Genomic DNA, 19,975 nt, shown 5'->3' on the forward strand with positions numbered 1-19,975 from the left:
CGCCTCTCACCATGATGATAATGACTGAACCTCTGAAATGGTCAGGGTGTCTCCTCATAGCAATGAAATCCCAACTAAGACAATAATCTTCTCCAAAACCAAGAATTTGAAAATGTAACAACTGACAAAAATAATGGAAAGAAACACAACTGCTTAGTTATATTGGTGGTCCAGCCACTGAGCTCCAGGCCTCACCTGACAGGAAAGGTGCCCACTGCCAGCTACACCTCCAGTACATTTTGGAAGTTTTTACCTTGAAACAGGATCTCATTAAGTTACCCAAATGGGCCTTATCCTTGTAGTCCTCCTGTTTCAGCCTCATGAACAGCTAAGACTACAGGCATGCACAAAAGGGAAGAAAACAGAAAAGGGAAGCTCACAGCTGAATTATTAAAGAGACCACTGCCACAGGTCTCAGTTCAAGGGCATTTACCACTACTGAACCAAGAGAAAACCAACAGCCAACTATGTTTTTAGTAAGTGACTCATTATTACTTTATTAATTATTTTTATTTTAAAAACCATGGGGCGGATTGAGTGTGGGGGTGTGCATTCCAAAGCACACACATAGTGGCCAAAGCATGTCAGATGTCTCCTCTACTATGCTCTACCGTACTTGCCTTGAGACAGACCTCTCATTAGGAAGAAACTCACTGCTCCACAGGAAGAGGTTGGATGGCTGGGAATACTCCAGATCTGCCCATCTCCATCCCTCAATGGTGGGGTTGCAAGAACATGCAATCATAAACCATACCCAGTTTTTTATATGATGGCTGGAATTTGAACTCAGGCCCTCATGCCTGAAGATCAAGCACTACCACCTCCTAGCTATCTCACCTGCCCCTGTAACTGATTCTCAGTAATGGTTAATTACATGAGATTTACACAGTAACCTTCTTTTACAATTAAAGATATTCTAGTCTCTATAGCCTGGGACCTACAAATCTTTCTACATCATCTTTCAGTGATGAACTGCTACATGGAAGAGGGGGTAAAACAAACTCTTTCCTCCACAAGCTGCTTCTGGTCATTGTGTTTCAATACAACAATAGAAACTTGGGGAGGGGGACTGGAGGGTAGGTGGGTAAACACCCTCATAGAAGCAGGAGGAGGGGGGATGGGATAAGGGGTTCCTGGGAGGTGGGGAGAATGCGGTAAGAGGATAAAATTTGAAATGTAAATATAATATCCAATAAAAGAGGGGGGGAAAAGAAAAGCGGTTAGAACCAACATCCTTAATAAAATGTCAGCCCTCTTTAAAAAAAAAAAAAACTATCTTAATACTAAAATTTGTTTTGACAATTGTATATTGCAGAATGATCAGCCTTGGTGTATCTACTCAACAAGCAAGCTGGGCAGACTTGCTCAAGCCTCTGAGGTCTGGGAATTCCATCTGGAGGCAGTGAAGACACAGCCTCTTCCCCCTACTCTTTTTCCCCCAATTTGCTCTTCCCCCTACTCCTCTTCTAATATCTCAATGCCCATATTAAGCTTGAAGAAGCTAATGAAGAGTCAGCGCCCCTATTCCCTGGGCTTGGGGACTAAGGTGGTAAATGTTGGGCTGTCTTTCTAGGGAAAAGTAGTGGTTTTGTGGGAATAGAGAGGATTAGCTAGGGTTTATTGCATAGCCATAACCTATTAGTAGAAATCTGTATAATTAGTATCAAGATGAAGATATAAATTCTTAAACGGCACCAATTTACTTTGATTACAAATTTTAAGGTTTTCATTGGTACGAGCTTCTTATTGATATAAGAGTGAGATGAATATTGTTACCCTCATAGGCATTGTACCAGTATAACACACTTAGGAATACAAGGCTTAAACTCAGTCCTTCTTTAACATTTTTTAACTGATTTGAGATGGTCAGCATGTGAGTTAAGGGACTACAGCAAATTCATGGGTTGGAGTTTATTGTTAGGGTGTTTTCTATGTTTTATTTAGAAATAGCTGAGTGGAGTTAACAGGCAACAGTCCAGATTACCTTACATGGATAGTTGGTTTTCAAAACATCAGAAATCCACAGAATTGACATGACAAACATTTCTGTATTAATGTTCATTTTGATTAGAGACCTGTCTGCTCCTGACAGCTTCATATATCGAATTCTAAGAAGAAATTGAGCATCCTTGGAGGTACTCCAGTTGTGGTGAGACAGCCACTAGACAAGAAGTGCCTCTTTCCTTCTACAGACAAATTACTGTCCAGAAAAGGACACACTTGCAGAATAGTCGACTGATTATATATGCCTAGACAGAGTAATCAGCCCTTAATAATTCTGCAGCACTAAGGTCTGTCAGAAGATCCTGGGCCAGAAGGCGGAAGAACAGATGCTCCAATGTTTTGTAGTAGAGGGAGTGTCCAGGTGTTCAGAGGTCTCTATAAATTGGCTAAGTTTTAGAAGCTATGCTTTGTGCTTCCCACAATTATAGTTAACTCAGTCATTCTGGATTTCTGACGGGGTTGAAAACTTATAGCCTCATAGCCAATCCTGGCTATTTACCTTGAGAGAAAAGATTTGAGTGGATGGTCGTCAGCTGACATTCATCCTAAAGCCAGGTTCAGAACTAAATGTTTCAGTTAGGATAGATGACAGAGGTTCTGGTTAGTCAACAAAATGATGGACTGGGTATTAGGACTATCTTGTACCTCACGGGTACAAATTGGCATAATTATGCTCTAATTGTATTTTGATAGAAAAGTTTCATTTTAACAGGAAGGGTGATATGTAGGAGGAGCTAAGGTGGGAGGAGTACTGAGAGAAAGAGAAGGAGTAAGAAGAGGAGGAGAAGAAGGAAAGGAGAAGCTAGATGATGAAAGAGAGAAAGAGGGGGGAGATGTTCACATGTCTCCACCAGTCAAAGATAGTTGATATATCTAGGTTGGGTAGTGGGTTACACCTCTGATAGAGCAATACCAAACTTATAAAGCCTATAATTAACATTTTTTAAAAAAAATGTATAAATGCAAAAAGGAAAAGGGGGCATGGGATAGGGGTTTTCTAAGGGGGAGAATGGGGAAAGGGGATGACATCTGAAGTGTAAGTAAAATATCTAATAAAAATTTAAAAAAAAGGAAAGAAACTTGAGCTAATACACCAGATTTACACAGGATTAGCTGAAGCATTATTACTCAAAACTCAGCCTTGCGTTTGTATTTATCTTCCTAGGCTGCTTGTTCTGCAACACCAAACAATAAAGGAAAAACACCTCCTCTCAAGCTCACGCTTCAGCCTTATCTACACACACACACACACACACACACACACACACACACACACACACACAAACGGCATGTTGATGTGTGTACCATGGTGCGTATATGGAGATCAGAGACCTTCTACCTTTGTGTGTATAGAGAATTGTGATGGCAGGCTGAGATACTAGTATATGTGGACACTGGTCTCATTTTCCAGCTACTGCCTCTATGCTACTTTTTCAAGTGGTCACTGCTTTTCAGTTAATTAGCCAACTGGATCTGATATAAATATGACAAGAACCATGTCACCTAACTGGAAGCTTACAAATATGACATCCTAGTCTAAAGAAAAAGTAATGTGTAGTAACACTTTTGGTTTTTTAAAAAACACAGAAATATTCTAAGAGTATGTTGTCATTCTAATCCCAGATGTGGGGATGTGGGACTTCGTCACTGTCCAAAACAACCAACTATGATTCACCTCGTGCTCTACCAGAGGTGTGGTTTTGACAGCTGCACATTGTTTAAGATTGTGTGACCTTTGGAATTCTGAGAACTTTTCAGAGGGTATATAAATGTTAGAGCCCTGATAGGCATGGTTGGTAGTTCAGGAGGATTGTTTGTGGCTTGCCAGTACCCATGATCAAAGAAACAAAAGAAAGAAACTAGATTCAGAGATCTCTCTCCCTCTATCATTCATTCTCTCCCATCTAGTGACAGGGGTGAAAGGGGTGGGAGTTGTGAACAGGAGACTAAGAGTAAAGAACTCACAAAGTAGAAAAGACCAGATACAGTAATGTATTTAACATAGTCATTTCTATACCCTAGAATCTCACAACAATTAAGCACAATAATTTACATGATTGTATGAGTGGTGATCAGCTAGCATTTCAAAATGGAAGTAGGAAAAAGAGTTGTGTAAACTTAAAATAATGGAAACGACCTTTTCAAGGTGAGAAAATGGAAATGTCCTATAGTTCAGCTTTACAAATAAGCTGAAACTACTGCATTATATTATCCAAAACAAAAGGGAATAATATGCAAGTTATATCTAAACAAAAATGTGTATTTGCAAGGGGGTAGGGATATGCTGGTTTCAATGAGGTGTAGCCTTGTTGTTGGTGGTGTGGGCTTGCTGAATGAGGGCTTTGAGGTTTTACAACAGATCAATATGTAAAACTCAGGAATTGCTCCAGTGTCATGCTTGTCTGCTTCCTATCATGATAACCATGGACCAACCCTCTAAGCCCCCAATTGAATGCTTTCTTTTGTAAGAATTGCCTTGGTCACGATCTTCACAGCAATAGAACAGTAACTAAGACAGGGGAAAAGGAACCAAAGACAACTAATCTAATATTAGTCACGTATGACATAGCCAACTCACTGTCAGAAAACAAAGTCAGTGTATTGCCTGGAAGGAACTCCTGTCTCCTTATTTTTAGCTGAGTCCTAAGCTTTCCTTTAGCTATGCTAGCCATTAGAGTTCTTCCTAAGAGTTTTATTCTAGTTTATGTGTATATGTGTATATATGTGTACCATATGCATGCAGGCTCAGGGACCAGAAAAGGATGTCAGACACCCTAGAACTAGATTTACAAGTGCTAGTGAGTTCTCCAATGTGTGAGCTGAGACATGCAATGCAATGATGGCGTTTGCTGCCACACATACTCAATGCCTTGACCCAGTATCTCTCTCCCTCTCCCTCCCTCTCCCTCTCCCTCTCCCTCTCCCTCTTTCTCTCTCACACACACACACACATTCGTGCACACACAAATCAATTTTAAAAAAATAGGAACATTTCATAAAGGTAAAAGAACAATTCAAAAAGACAATTAAATGAAGTACACATAAAATAAATATTAACTTGAAATGAATCATGAACATAAATGTAAACCATCAAACTTACAGAAACAGAAAAAAATCTGTATGTACTTACTAGCTGACTGCCTGGACAGCACATAAAAATAATTAAATAGTAACTTAGGAATAAATTCCATTTCATTAACATTTAACATGATTACTCTTTTTACAGCATAATTATAAAAATAAAAAGGCAAACCTCAATCTGAGACAATATTTTCACAACATAAATCCATCAAAAGACTTCTACATAGAACAGACAAACAGTCTCAGTAATGACGTTTTTTAACTAAAAAGACATTCAGAAAAGATATGCTAATGGCCACTAAAAGATGCTTTTTAAAAATCAGGGGTGATTAGGATTGTGGGCAAATCAAAATTAGGTAAGATACTGTTTCACACCCAGTCAAAGTTAAAACCATAGCTAATAATGAATTAGTAGTGGGAAGTCTCTGAACTTGCTGTGAAAATGCAAAGTAGTACAGCCACAAGGAATAAGGATGAGTATCATCTCCCACTTACCCTTTGACCCAGCAATCCTTCCTCTCAGTAGTAAAGAGGACTCAAAGAAAACATTAGATGAATTTCCTAGTAGTTTTTTAATGACAGTCCCAAACTGAAAAGACCTACAAATTGTTTACCAACAAATAAATGGGTAAGCCATCTTTTATATTCATAAAATAGAACATGGCTTAATAATAATTAATGATGACGTGCAGCCAGCTCTGTAGTGAGAAAGCATGCACACGCATATGCCTGATGACTCCATTACTACAAGTTCCCTAACATTGAAAAAAACCTATGAAGAGCTCAAAGATCACCATCTAACATCAGGTCTGAACAGATTTCATCTGGAATCAAGACCAGACATGTAAACAGCTCAGGACTCTATTAAGTAGACATCAAGTCATATCAACACTTATACAGTAAATACATACACACATCCTTCAACTCCCCCAACCTGAAAAAGGAACACCAGAGCTCAATCTCTATAGTCCCAAATAGCAAACTGAAATTCCACAGCTTTTACCTACTACATTTTTCCAAAAAGCAATCCACTACAAACTTCAAGATGTGCCAAAATGAAAGCTAATTCCAAAGAGGAAAAAAAAAAAACCTACAATACACAAAAACTCCACAGTGTTTAACAGAAAAGACCATACAGTTAATCCAAAAACACCAGGAAAATGAGGATTTATAAATAAAGGTTTGTTAGGTTAATCCTAGCACCTGGGAGAATTTGAGGCAGGAGGACTGATTTGAGTTCTGGGCCAGCCTGAGCTACAACTAGCATCTATCTCAAAAAAAAAAAAAAAAACTAAATGCGCAACAAGTAATTTAAATGATTTCACTCTCATCATAAAATATGCATTACTTTATATAAAGTGAATCTTTGAACAGCAATTCAAAGTACCCTGCTTTATCACACAGTAATGTGACCTTTCTTCAACAAGCTTCAGGTTGGAAATGCTGTTAATAAACACGTTTATCACCTGGTGAGGTAGAAGTAGTAGTAACTTTTTATTCCAGGAAGAACAATTTCAATCCTAAGGAACTAGCAAATCTAAATGGCTAAATCTATAAATTCTATGTTTTAAATAACCACTGCTAAGCATATGCTCACTGTTGTTGTCATTCCTTAGCTCTCAATGCACACCTACTTCAAGAACTTCAGAAATGATACCAGATCCTTTCCATTCCTCACTCCCACAGTTTTATACCACATGTTAATCTTTCCTTTCTTATTACCAGTTTACATGTGGCCACCTATCTTCCCAACGGCATCTTAGGATGCTACTGCAGTCTGCATGTCCATATAAAAAGCAACTACTCTTGCCAGTTTGAGTCTGGTTTATTCCCATTGCTTCAATGTAATCAACAACATCTTTCTCTGGTGCTTAAAGTGGTTACTTTAAGCGTCAGAGCCATTCTCTTCAATCACAAAGGAGACTACTAATGATCAAACACAGTAGACACTCAAAGGCAGGCTGCTCGGTTGGCTGAATGGATGGATATACAAACAACTATCCCAATGCCAACTCAGGTTCCTGGAACATCCTTTTAGAATAAATGCAGATTTTCTCACTTTAAAATGCACTAATTATCAAATTAAGTAAATAATGCCTAAAAGGACAACTAAAGTAATTTACTCCTAAATTAACAGATTTAAAATACGTAATTACTATATTGATTTAATAAATGGCTTCTCTAAGTGTTACATATCTCCAAGTTTTACATATCATACAGATATGTAAAAGTATCTCATTAAGTGCTTTTATTTAATCAGTGCCCTAATTTCTTTTAGTTTTTATAGTTGAATATCAAGTTTTACTATGTTATTCTGAATGTCTAAGAGACACCCAGCTCACCTATCTTCAATATGCAACCCACTAAAAAAAGCAGCTTAATATAACTACTTGCTTTATTTTTAATCTCAGTATTTATCATTATTTGGACTAAGCCTAAATAAAAGGCTTATATGATCAAATAAGCGACAACTCTGACAGCCTTCAAATGGTCAATCCATGTGGGAACCCCATAGGATGGAATACTTGAAACAAGGAGGAACAAACTGTTGTACTCATGATATGGATGAATCTCAAAAGCATCGTGCTAAATCAAAAGTCAACTAAAAAGACTGTACAGTGTAAGATGTATTACACACCAACCTGGAAAGGGCAAAACTCTAAGAAACAGAAAACGTATCAGTAGTTGTTGGAGCCTCAGAGAGAGGGAGACTGACTTCCAGCGGACAGAATAAAATACATCTTGATCACAATGATTACACGCTACACTTCTCCAATTTTCTAAATTGTAGACCAAAGTGATACCATTTATAGGTATAAAAATTAGTTTTCAGGTTAAATATTGAATAAAATGGTTAGATCTAGCAAAAGGGAGCACAGTACCAAAGTGTTGCATTGCAGATGTAAAGAAAAGGCAGCTGAAAGGAAACAGTTCAGAGCATGCTGTAATGCTAGGACAGAAAGTCACTGAAATATCTATTTTATCAATGCTGGCTTTTGATTTTCAAAAAATTTATTTTATTTTTGTATATGTGTGCATACAGGCCAGAGGTTGCCCATGGAGGCCAGAAGAGAGTTAGAGTTATTTAATAGACAGTTGTGAGCCACCAGACATGAGTGCTAGAAACTGAACTCAGGTCCCCTGCAAAAAAAAAAAAAAAAAAGAAAAAAAAGAAGCAGCAATCTCTCCAACTTTTTGTTGTTGTTTAAACAAAGCATCTCACTTTGCAGCTCAGGCTGACCTCAACCTCCTAAGTGCTGGAAGCGTTAAGTGCACATACCACCATGCCCAGCTACCCTTGGCTTTCACATCTCAGTGTGTCTAATTACTGATGTGACATTCATAACTGACCTTTGCCTTGACATTTGCTCACCAGCACCAATCCATTTCTTTACTTTTGGATCTTGTTATTAATTCCTTTAATCACAGATTCACCTGAACTTTGTCTGTTCAGACTGTTTATTCAACTAAACGTAATTAGTCCTATGCCCAAATGGCAATCAGAGCTCTCAACTATAATGATTTAAAACCACTAAGTCTACTCCCACCTGTTGAGCTCCTATTTGGCTTAATGGTTTTCTCCCACTGTGGTAACGGTGATTTGGGAAAACTTCTTAAGTGCCATTATTAAATACTGTTATTTTTATAATTATATTACTTACATATTAAATACTGTAATATAAAACAAAACCAATTAATAAATACCCAAGCTTAACCAACATGTTGGCCTCCTCTCAAGAAAGACAAGTATAATGGAAAAAGCACTCAACTACAAACCAGGAAAGCAAGCTTTAACCTATTCACAGTGTTAGAGTTACAAGCATGAGTGAAGAGTAAACAGACCATTAGAATAATATATTCAATCTTAATGAAAGCCATGAAACACCACCACTTCTGGGCTTCAGGAAGAAATGTATAGCTCTCCATGCCTTAGTGGTCGTGAAGAAGCTATAGTACACTCATCAACAAAGGTGCCTCCACAATACCATTGACCTCTGTGCAGGTAACTGGATTTCACAGTGAACAAGATACACATGATCCTAACCCTTTGAAGTTTAGATTCTGTAGATAACTACTGAAGAGTGGTGTGCAGTCAGCATTTCTGAAAGACTGCTGGCTGCTTTGTGGAAGATCTGTAAACAGAAGCAGCACGCCCTAAACAGAGAGCAGGCAGGAGCTGCTGTAGCATGACGGTGACTACAGTGAGAAGACAAGCTTCAATGGAGCACTAGAGCTCAATCAGAGATACGCAACAGGAAAAGGAAGGAAAGGGCCCGTGTGAAAGGAATGCTTACGAAACCTGAAGATGATCTTCACAGTAAGCTATGAATGAGCTAAACTACAACTGAAATGACAAGAGTAAAACTGAAAAGCATATTTTCTAACAAACAACAGACACCTAACCACTCAAATAAGAACGGGATCTTACCAACAGGCACAAGTGTCTCAGTCCAAATCTAGGAAATGATGTTGACAACCACCTATCATCCAATCTAGTAATCTAAGCTTTAGAAAAGAACTGACTGTATGTACAAGCTGTAGCTACACTGTTGCAGAGCTACCTACACAAAACAGGAAGAGATTCTCTGGATATAACACTGAAACTATAATGCTCTGAGGAGATATTAAACAACTCTGAGGACGGAACAGAAATGAGTGTTTACGTCATTAGAGCACTTTTCTCCTTGCCAAGTACACAGTTCCACCCCAGACAGTAACAGCCCACCATATTTCCTGACAAGCAACTCAACACCAGATTAGATTCCATACACAACACTAAGAAAACCAAGCAAAAAACTAGATAAAACAAGGCAAACTATCAATGACAAGCTCTAGCTGGCTTCTTTATCACTTTAAAGGGGCTCTCAAGCTGGGGGTAATGGCAAAGCGTTTAATTGTAGCAGTCAGGAGGCAGAGGCAGGTAAATTTCTGTGAATTCCAGAACAGTAGGGGATACAGTGAAGCCCTGTCTCAAAACAATCAAACAAACAAAATTTTAAAAACAGCTGGTCCTTACTTAACACATACCACCTAAGCCAGTGTAGGCAGGAGTACTTGTTGCTTCACATAACTCCTGACCAATGAACTAGATATGGTCTTGACTCATATGTGCCAAGAGACAAATCACTACAATTTAAGAAAACATCCTACCTTTCCGGGATCATCCTTGGATCGAGGCACTTTAAGGAAACATTTGTTCAGTGACAGATTATGTCGTATGGAATTCTGAAATTAAAAAAGAAAACCATTGTTGGGTCAGTGGACTATGAAAAAAACCTATTCCATCTTTAAAACCAAAACAAGAAACCTACATATTCCTATGAATTGGAATACAGTTACAAATAGAGCCAACTTTTAAAATAAGCTCCAGGGACTGCAAAGATGGTTCAGCAGGTAAGAGTGCTTGCTGCACCTGCAGAAAGACCAGAGTTTGTATCTCTGCACCAACACCAGGCAGCTCACAACCAACTGTAATTCCACCTTCAGGGGATCCTACACCCTGTTCTGGTCTCTAAGAGAACCTATTCCTATATACACATACCTATACAGATTTACATACATCCACATATATTTAAAAATAAATATATAAATGAACTCCAAGGTTAAACCTTTCTGGTTTTCAAATTAGACATAATATATAGTAAATAAAAACAAGTTATTGGAATACTCAATTCCCAACAGATTCAATAATGATATATATTTGGCATTTAACTGCTTAAAGAACTTTAATTATGCAAAAAGATGCCTATAATGTAATGCTAAAAATAAGTATCAAACACAAAATTGTACACTGTTGTATATAAGATTTATTTTATATGGGTGAGTGTTTTACCTGCATGTATGTCTGTATACCACATGAATGCATACCAGGTGCATACAGAAGCCAGAAGAGGGCATCCTGAAACTGGAGTTATAGACAGTTCTGAGCCACCATGTAGGTACTGGGAACTGAACCCAGACCCTATTGAAGACTACCATGTGCTCTTAACCTCTGGGTCATAATTTCAACCCCTTAATTGTGGTTATTTACATGTTTATTTACTCTTGGAAATAAATCAGAATGCCAAATGTCAGAAATTACACTACATAGGCTTTTAGGTGATAATTATGCTCTTCTTTTTACTTTCCTGCACAATCCAAATGGTTTAAGGTACAAGTGTTACCACTTTTAAGTCAGTTTCTTTAAGGGTTAAATGCCAGGAATAAATAGCACAACATGAGGGAGAGCATTTGCTTTGCATACACAAGTCAGATTTACTCTCCAGTTCTGAAACAAAACAAACTTTAAAAATGGCCAGTGTACTATCAGTAAACTCGGAATCAGAAGGTTGTAGGAGAAAAACTATCCTATGGTAGATACATGATTCAGAACTTTAACTAAATTAGACAAATACAGATATCATTTAAATAATACTGGGAAATTCACAAACAGCAACAGCCATCTTGGAATAATGTTTTCTGAAAAAGATATACACATACCAGTTTACCTTTATCTGTATAAAGAGAGGCCCTTTCACCTTTAAAAGTTATTTTTTAACTGAATAGCTAATTTTTAAAGAGATATATAGAAGAGAACAATTTAAATATAGGTAAAAGAATGTATTTGCTGACTTACTGTTCCTTTCTTATTGGGAAAGGTACATGAAACATTCCTGTATAAATCACATCTATTTTTTATTTATTTAATTTATTTATGCACACATGATTATGCATGTGCGGAGGTCAGAGGATAACTTGTGGTAGTCAGCTATTGCTCCCCCCCCACCCTGTCAGATAGGTCCCAGAGATAAAAGTCAGGTCAAGAAGCTTGGTAAGTCAGTTTACCCACTGAGCTATCTCACAGACCTACAAAGTCCTTCAGGGTTGTTTTTGAAAAGAGGATAAGAAAGAGAAAGAGTAACAGATGAAAGTACAATACATTCGTGGATAAAAGTGTCATAATGAAATCCTGCAATACACACTGATAAAATGAAAAAAAAAATCATTTTTTCCGAAATAAAACCAAATCCACCACTCTATTACAAAGGCATATAGAAACAAGGTTCTATATAACAACAACAAAAAAAAAAAAAAAAAAAAAAAAAACTACATGTAAAGATACTGGGTTATTAAAACAAGAGGACAAAGACATCAAGATGGAAGGGAGTCTAGGGGGCCTGGCAGGGGGAGGAGTCTGGGATGGACAACATTAGGATACATTAAACTGTCAAAGACTAAAAGAGTAGTAAGATAAAACTGTTGAGTACAGAAGTCCAGGAGAAGATCTAAATTCCTCAACACAGCAGAGAAGAACCACTAAACTAACTTAGGTGACAGAAAAATGCTTTCGGGACCTGAAGTGTTCGTGAATAAACAGAACTGGATGACTGTTAACAGAAAATATCCCAAAAACCTGTTTCCCAATTAAAGACTCCAAAATCCATTCATAAGTAATCTGTTTATCTGTTTACCCTTAAGTGGCCACATATTTAGTAAAGAGAAGCTCCAACTGCATTTAGTCACTACTTAAATGGTATCTTTGGGGATCATATTTTTTGGCATAATATCTACTTTAATGTCTATTCAGAGTTCTTAGCCCTAAACGGGATATCAATATCATTCCATCCCTCAAGACTCAAGGATCTATGCAGAAGAGGGGCAAAAAGATTCTAAGAGGAAGAGAGGCTCTTAGAATGACTTAAGGAAATGTTTTCTAGAGACAAGTAGATGCATGCAGCATACATAAACTCAGAGATTGTGACAAGAACTATATAAGCCCAAGCTAGACAAAAGCCCAACAAGAAGGGGGAGAGTAAAGTAGACCACCTACTAACTTCCCATAGATTTTTTTAAAGCACAAATATTTAAGTCTGAAGTGATGGCAGCAAAATCTCTCCTCCATAGCACTCTGGCAAGGCATCATTACTTCTGGAGGAAGAATGGAAATAAAACACTTCTACAAAGGGACAGGAAACCCCTTGCTAGGACAAAGGCAACAATCTACTACTACTATAGGAAAAAGTAGATGGAAAATCCTTTTCTTCTGGGAGAGGTATACGCTGCTGCCCTGCACCCTAAGAACTGACACTGATACCATACAGATGTGTCTGCTACATCTTAGAAAGGAGCAGAGACTCTCATCCAAAAGCAACCACAGTTACAAGGCTACTCTGGCTTGAACTAGCAGAACGCATAGGCGCGGTTGTGTTTCAACTTCAACAATGGCCCCTCCCCCAGAAGATAAAAGAATCCCTCAGATGAGCTTATAAATAAAACACCAGGAAAAAAGCCTGAGAAACTTGAGGGCAGAACAGCCTGCAGTATATGATGGAATACTGTACTGTACTATACAGTACAAGACAGATGGCTTGAGTTCACCCCAAAACACAGGGTACTGACTCCTGAAGTTTATCCTCCAGCCTCCAAATCCATGTCTGCATTCTCTGTATCCCTCTCTCATAAATAATAAATTTTTTACTTTTTTAATTTAAAAAGTGGGCGGAGGGCAAGTGAGATAGATAAGCACCATGCCTGAGAGCCTACATCTGACCACTGGAGCCTATAGATTAGAAAGAGAGAAGCAACTTCACAAAGTTATCTTCTGACCATTGTGCGAACAAACAATATATAAAATATATAAAAGAATTAGAAGAATTCAATTTCTGAAGTTCTTACATGATACATAGCATAGCTTAATACTATATGGTGGTAGACTGTAATTAAAGACAATCCATGTTTGTGTCCTTTTAAAATTCCTGTGTTGAAATCTAATTTCAATGAGGTAATACCTAGAGGTAAGGCTACTAAAAGATTAGATCATGAAGGAAACTCAAGAAAAGGACTTTGTGCCTAAAAGAGGCCCCAGGGAGCTCATTTGCTTCACAAGACAGTCTCCATGAGCCCAGGAAGGGGCCGGGCCCTTAACCAAGACCACTAAGAAGCTTTCAGTCACATCTGTGAACCCCTGGATCCTGGACTTCCCACCTTCAAGACTTTTGAGAAATAAATGTTTGTTATGTGTAAACCACCTTATCTACTGTGGGGTTGTTTGTTGTGTGTTTACTAAAACAGCCTGAGTGAACTCTGACAAGTGAATATAGTAAAACCTTACAATAATTTCCAAAAAGAAAAAAAAGAAATACAATTTTAAAATGTAGGTAATATGAAATCAAATGCTCAAAACTCATTACACAGGTAAAGACAAAGACCTATCAGACAAACTAGATTTCATCCACTCATCTTAATACTGAAATGTAAAACCTCCAACCAAGGTGTTCAAACTCAGGCATAAGGGCCTAGGCCTACTGTTCCAACAGAGGCAGGAGAAACATAATTTTGAAGCCAGCCTTGGCTACAAATAAGTAAGGTTAAAGGAAAAAAGGAAGAAGAGAAGGAAGAAGAAGGAGGAGAAGAGGAGGAAGAAAGAATGGTCCAGAAGTGACTCAACCCCTCTAGGAAAAAAATGAACTTCTACCTGATCTTCCTCCCATTCAAAAAGCTTACATTTTGGAAATTCTCACATTTCTGCTCCATCCTTTCTTTATTTCTGTACTTGCCTAGTCAGTCTTATCAGCAGCTATGGCTTCAGTGACTATCTGTGATACTTTATCTAGATCTCCCTACAGACCTTTCTTAAGTGCCTAACTTATTTCAAATTGTCAACTGGAGTTACAGGAGGTTGGGAGTTGGCCAACATGGGTACTGGGATCTGAACTCAACATCTTCTAGAAAATTACATGTTCTTCACCACTGAGCCATCTCTCCCCTCCTCCAGAATCAGCTTTTCCTAGAAGATCTGGCTGACTTTCCCTAACTTCTTTATCTTTATGGATTTCTCATCATAATTGCAGATATGTTTAATAGGTTTCCTATTTCACACTGTATTCTTAAACAAAATATAAATAATAGGACACACCACACACACACACACACACACACACACACACACACACACACACACGTCACTGCTTCATCTCTGCCAGTTCAAGTTTCCTAATCTGGGTGGTGTTTATCTCCAGTAATGCTGGCCTGGAGAAAACTGGCTTAGGGTAAATAAGTATTAAAGACATACTGCTTGGTTTTGAAAATCCCACCCCAAAACAGTTTATCAAAAAACTCAAGAAATGAGGCTGGAGAGATGGCTCAGCGGTTAGGAGTACTGTTTGTTTTAACAGAGAACCCAAGTTCAATTCCAAGAAGTACAAAATGCCTGTATTCAAGTAATATTATCAAACAAATCTCCCAAGTAAATGTCATGATTCCTCTCTGTATCCCAAGAAAATATATTATTGTTGGATTGCTTTAGTCAAAAGCTCATGGGCTGGGGAGGATGCTCAGTAGATAGTGTCTGCTGTACAAGCATGAGGACCTGAGTTTATATTCCCAGCATGCAAATAAAATAGACAGGTGCAGCAGTACACACTTGCAATCCCAGCACTGGAGGCCAGAGACCAGAGCACTCCCGGGCCTTTCATGCCAACCAGCCTAGGCAAATAGCAAGTATCGATAAAAAGATGCTGGAGAAGTGACTGTTGAAGACACCTAGCCTCTACTTGTACCAATCCAAACAAGCATGTTTGCACATCCATGTATGTATGTATGTGTATGTATACACACACACACACACACACACACACACCAGTTTCTTCAATGTAATTAGGCATAATTACTTATACTTAGTTGCAAGGGTTCCTTTTTCACCAAATCTTTTTGTTAACCAAAATCCTAATGATTTACAGAGTTAATCTTCCTTAGCAAATTTCCCTTTCCTCTATTTCAGATTATAGAATAAGTCAATTATGGAATATTCAGAGTTATATTTAATAATGCAATCTCCTTCAATGGCCTTACCTGAAAGGGAGTTTTAACTAAATGTTAAGGTTTTATCTGACCTTATATTTATATTTATAGTGAATGTGACAAGGTTTCCTACTTTGGGTAACTCCTGCTATTAAATCTTTTTCCTACCTATTCAATCAATGCAGACTTCACAAGCTGTAAATGCCCTTCCAGCTGCCCCAATCTATCTCCTCCATCCCTAAAGAAAGGAAGCAGCAGGACACAGACCTGCTTAACAAATCTAAGAGAATAGGTGGAAATTTAGAAAAACAAAGACCTCTACAAAGGAGGGGAAAAAAAGATCAGTTTTCTTTGGTCTCCCTCTTTTTTTAAAATTTATTTATTTTATGTATATGAGTACACTGTAGCTGCCTTCAGACACACCAGAAAAGGGCATCAGATCCCATTACAGATGGTTGTGAGCCCCCATGTGGTTGCTGGGAATTGAACTCAGAACCTCTGGAAGAGTAGCCAGTGCTCTTAATTGCTGAGCCATCTCTCCAGCCCCTCGTCTCTCTCTCTCTCTTTTTTTTTAATCTTGTTTTATTTGAAAGTCTTACCATGCAGCTCTAGCTGTCCTGGAATTTACTACATAGACCAAGACCACACTGACCTTAAAGTCACAGAAATCTACCTGCCTCCAACCTCCCCAGTGCTGGGATCAAAGTCATGTTCCACCACACCCAACTTTTGATCCCCATATAAATGTTCAGGTATAAATTTATTTAGGTCTACAAAAAAGAAAATTAAAGTAAGCACAATAAATCCTAGGCATCCAGTGTTTTAAAACTCGGTGAAAAGAAAAATTTTTAATAATTACTATTTATAATCCCTTAGAGATACAGAAAGTCTGCTCGAGGCAAATGATACCAGATAATCTTTCTGGGAATCTTTAGTTTTAAGGGACAAAATACTTTCCCACTCACTTCCACTCCCAATCCACCCTCTATTTCTTAATACACAAGCTATGTACCTTTCAGGCGAATATTTAATCACTACTTCTAAAGTAATTCCCAGCTATGATTTGAGATAATAATCACCAAGATATAACAACAAATTTACAATATATAAGACACTGAGGACTAGCAGGGTGATGAGGAACATAATCAAAATGTATATACTGTTCCTAGAAATTGAAGCAAGTTCTCTAGTTGGGCTTTCATGTATTTTAAGATTGTTATAATCTGGTTCATCCCAACTTTCTACCAAGAGCCCCTATAATCAAGTGTTTAAAAATGCAATTAAAATATCCCTCTAAATCTTCAAAATAAATTACTATTTCATTTCCTTAATAACTTCCTAATAAGTCCCCTTCTTTTACTCAGTTAACACTTTATTCTTTGTACCAGCCACTTCAGAATCTTATACTTCCCATTCTTTGTCAGTAACTTTAGAGTTAACACTTTACTAGGCCACCCTTTAGAGTTAACATTTTACTAGGCCACAGACAAAACAGATTATAATTATGACTTATAAAACGGTAGCTGTGATCAACTGTGTCAACAATAACACAGTATTCCACGATCCTCTGATTCAGAACTTTTCAAACAGCTTTGTAATTGCTTGTTCTATGTATCTTCATCTAATAAAAGATGAACTCTCTAAGGTATCCTGTACTAAGTTTCTTAGTGTTTCTAAGCTCAAACTCAGTGAAGAGGAGAAAGTAAGCCCTTTTCAAATTAACGAAAGGACCATGAAATTAAACTGAAAGGATTGGTAGCCCACAGCCAAACAAAAATCAAAACAGACACATTTATTATACTGCAGATTAAGAATCTTGGAATTAGAACATTTGGAAATTAGAAAATTCTACACAAAAACTCCCTTTCTCATTTCTTTTAAGGAGGAGAAACTGAAATCCCTACTCTGTAGCCTAATAGGAAACACATAACCAGAACACATTAGAGATGCAGGGATCGGTCTGGTACCTTTTGCTTTACTCATTATGTTACTTGTCTGGTACCTTCAGGAATTCAGCTTTATGGCCATTGATAAAGATCCACAAGTCTCTGATAGGCTTTCTTACTCAAATTTTGGCCATTTTTTCCTCTACAGATATCATGCTGCCAACCAGACTTATATCTCCCTAATCTAAACCTTGATAAAAAGCACCTAGAGAGCCTGTCAAGTAAAAACAAAAATATAGTACTACCACTTTTTAACAATGTTTTGATTCTGAGGTTTAAAAAAAAAAAGTTTGGCAAAGCAGTGGTGTAACATGCCTTTAATCCTAACACTCAGGAGACAGAGGCAGGCAGATCTTTGAGTTTGAGGCCAACCTGGTCTAAAGAGCCAGTTTCAGGACAGCCAGGGCTACACAGAAAAACCTAGTCTCAAGAATGAATGAATGAATGAAAAAAAACAGAAAAATAAAATAACAACAAAAGTTTTGGGGATTTTGGGGGTGGAGAGCTGGAAACACACCCAGGGCTTTATGTTTCTTAGGTAATCACCTACCACTGAGCTGTATGTCCAGAATATATGGGTCCAATTTTAAGATATACTTCTATGCTGAAGAGATGGCTCAGCAGTTAAGAACATTGGCTGATTCTCCAGTAAACCCAGCTTCAGTTTCCAACACCCATACAGTGGCTCATAACCATCTATAACTCTAGTTCCATGTGATCTGATCCCCTCTTCTGGTTTCCATGAGCAACAGGAAGTCATGTGGTATGCAGACATATATGCAGGCAAAACATTAATACATGTCAAATAAACAATTTTTGTAAATCTTTAAAAATATACTTCTCCTACTGAAATACTGTTAAAGCAGATTTAAAGCATGCTGTTAAAAATCATGTTTCAAAGTAATAAGACAGCTAAGAGAATTCAACTATCCATGTAGTCTTCACAAAAGTATGGGCTATATACTACTACTGGTTAACAAGAGGTACTGAAATTCTCCAATTACCAAGTCTACTGAGTCTTCATTCTACCATACTCTACCTCAAAATTCTGGGGGGAAAAAAGAATCACTTAATTTCTGTAAGCCTGTTTTCTTACCTTTACAACTGGGCAAGTTTCTGCTTAACAGGCTACTGTGTGACTTAGACAGACAATGGCATAAAAGCACTTAGAATCATTCTGGCACATAGAAAATTGAAACTGCAGCTATTATTTGAGTATTTATGTACAGGAAAAAAGGAATAAGACACAGACTATTAAAACAAAAATAAGTTCTATAATACTGTTATCAAAGCATGAAGAAACACAAAAAAGATTCACTGTATAGGGAAATGGTGACATGAGCTGAAGTAATAAACAAAAGCAAGAAATCATGTTCACAGACAGCAAGACAAAAAGAAGTGGGAAAGGAAGGTAAAGAGGAAGCTGAGAGCAAGAACTGCACTTTAATTCAAATGCACTAACTGAAGCTCCAAAATAGAAAAGCACAGTGCTATGAATGAAAGAGACAGGAGAGCTACAGTGTGGCACAATGCTTCTCTTCAAGACATCTGACTTCCTTCCACAGCGCATGGCACATCACAGGTGCATGGTATATAAGCAAAGACCTCTAAAACCACATGACAATGTTAGGTAATAAAGGTAGTAAACTTAAAGGAACATTTACTAGAAACTGAAGTAACTATTATCTAATATAAACCTAAAACTCTATAAACCTTTTTAATACATACACACAAACATATGCAAGCATGCACACATCAAGGAGCACACAACTGGGTAATTCCTATGTAAAACATAGAAAAATAATAAGCATGTGCAGAAGTAAAGAAAGTAAACTGGGTTACTTGTTATAACACATATAGTTACTACTCAACTTATGTGATGGTATATCAAAAGGCTTTTTAAATATGTGGTTGATTCCAGAGCTGGCAAGGAGGGTACCTGGCAAGGATACCTCTGGAAACAAAAGAATGAGATCACCCTATAAACATTCCCAATGGTCAAAGCTGTGTTGGTCTGGAGGACAATAAGGGTTGGGGATGTATCTCATTAATAGAGCTTACTAACTTAGAATGTTTGGAGACCTTAGGCTCAATCACCAGTAACAAACAAGTGAAAATTCCTTAAGGTGTTTTTTTTTTGGGGGGGGGGGGGGGTGGGGGGGGGG

General features: G+C 37.7%; 1 protein-coding gene across 3 annotated transcripts in view; it reads right to left on the reverse strand.

Moving 5' to 3' along the window:
* The window catches only part of Foxj3 (forkhead box J3), a 92,248-nt gene that overhangs the window by 34,249 nt on the left and 38,024 nt on the right, over positions 1–19,975 (reverse strand). For all 3 annotated transcript variants that reach the window (XM_034502469.2, XM_034502466.2, XM_034502468.2), the window contains exon 4: positions 10,237–10,311. In XM_034502469.2, coding sequence (XP_034358360.1) covers positions 10,237–10,311 — 75 coding nt within the window. The remainder of the gene's footprint in view (positions 1–10,236; positions 10,312–19,975) is intronic.

This window comes from Arvicanthis niloticus, chromosome 5 (assembly GCF_011762505.2).
Source record: "Arvicanthis niloticus isolate mArvNil1 chromosome 5, mArvNil1.pat.X, whole genome shotgun sequence".
NCBI classification, from domain to species: Eukaryota; Metazoa; Chordata; class Mammalia; order Rodentia; family Muridae; genus Arvicanthis; species Arvicanthis niloticus.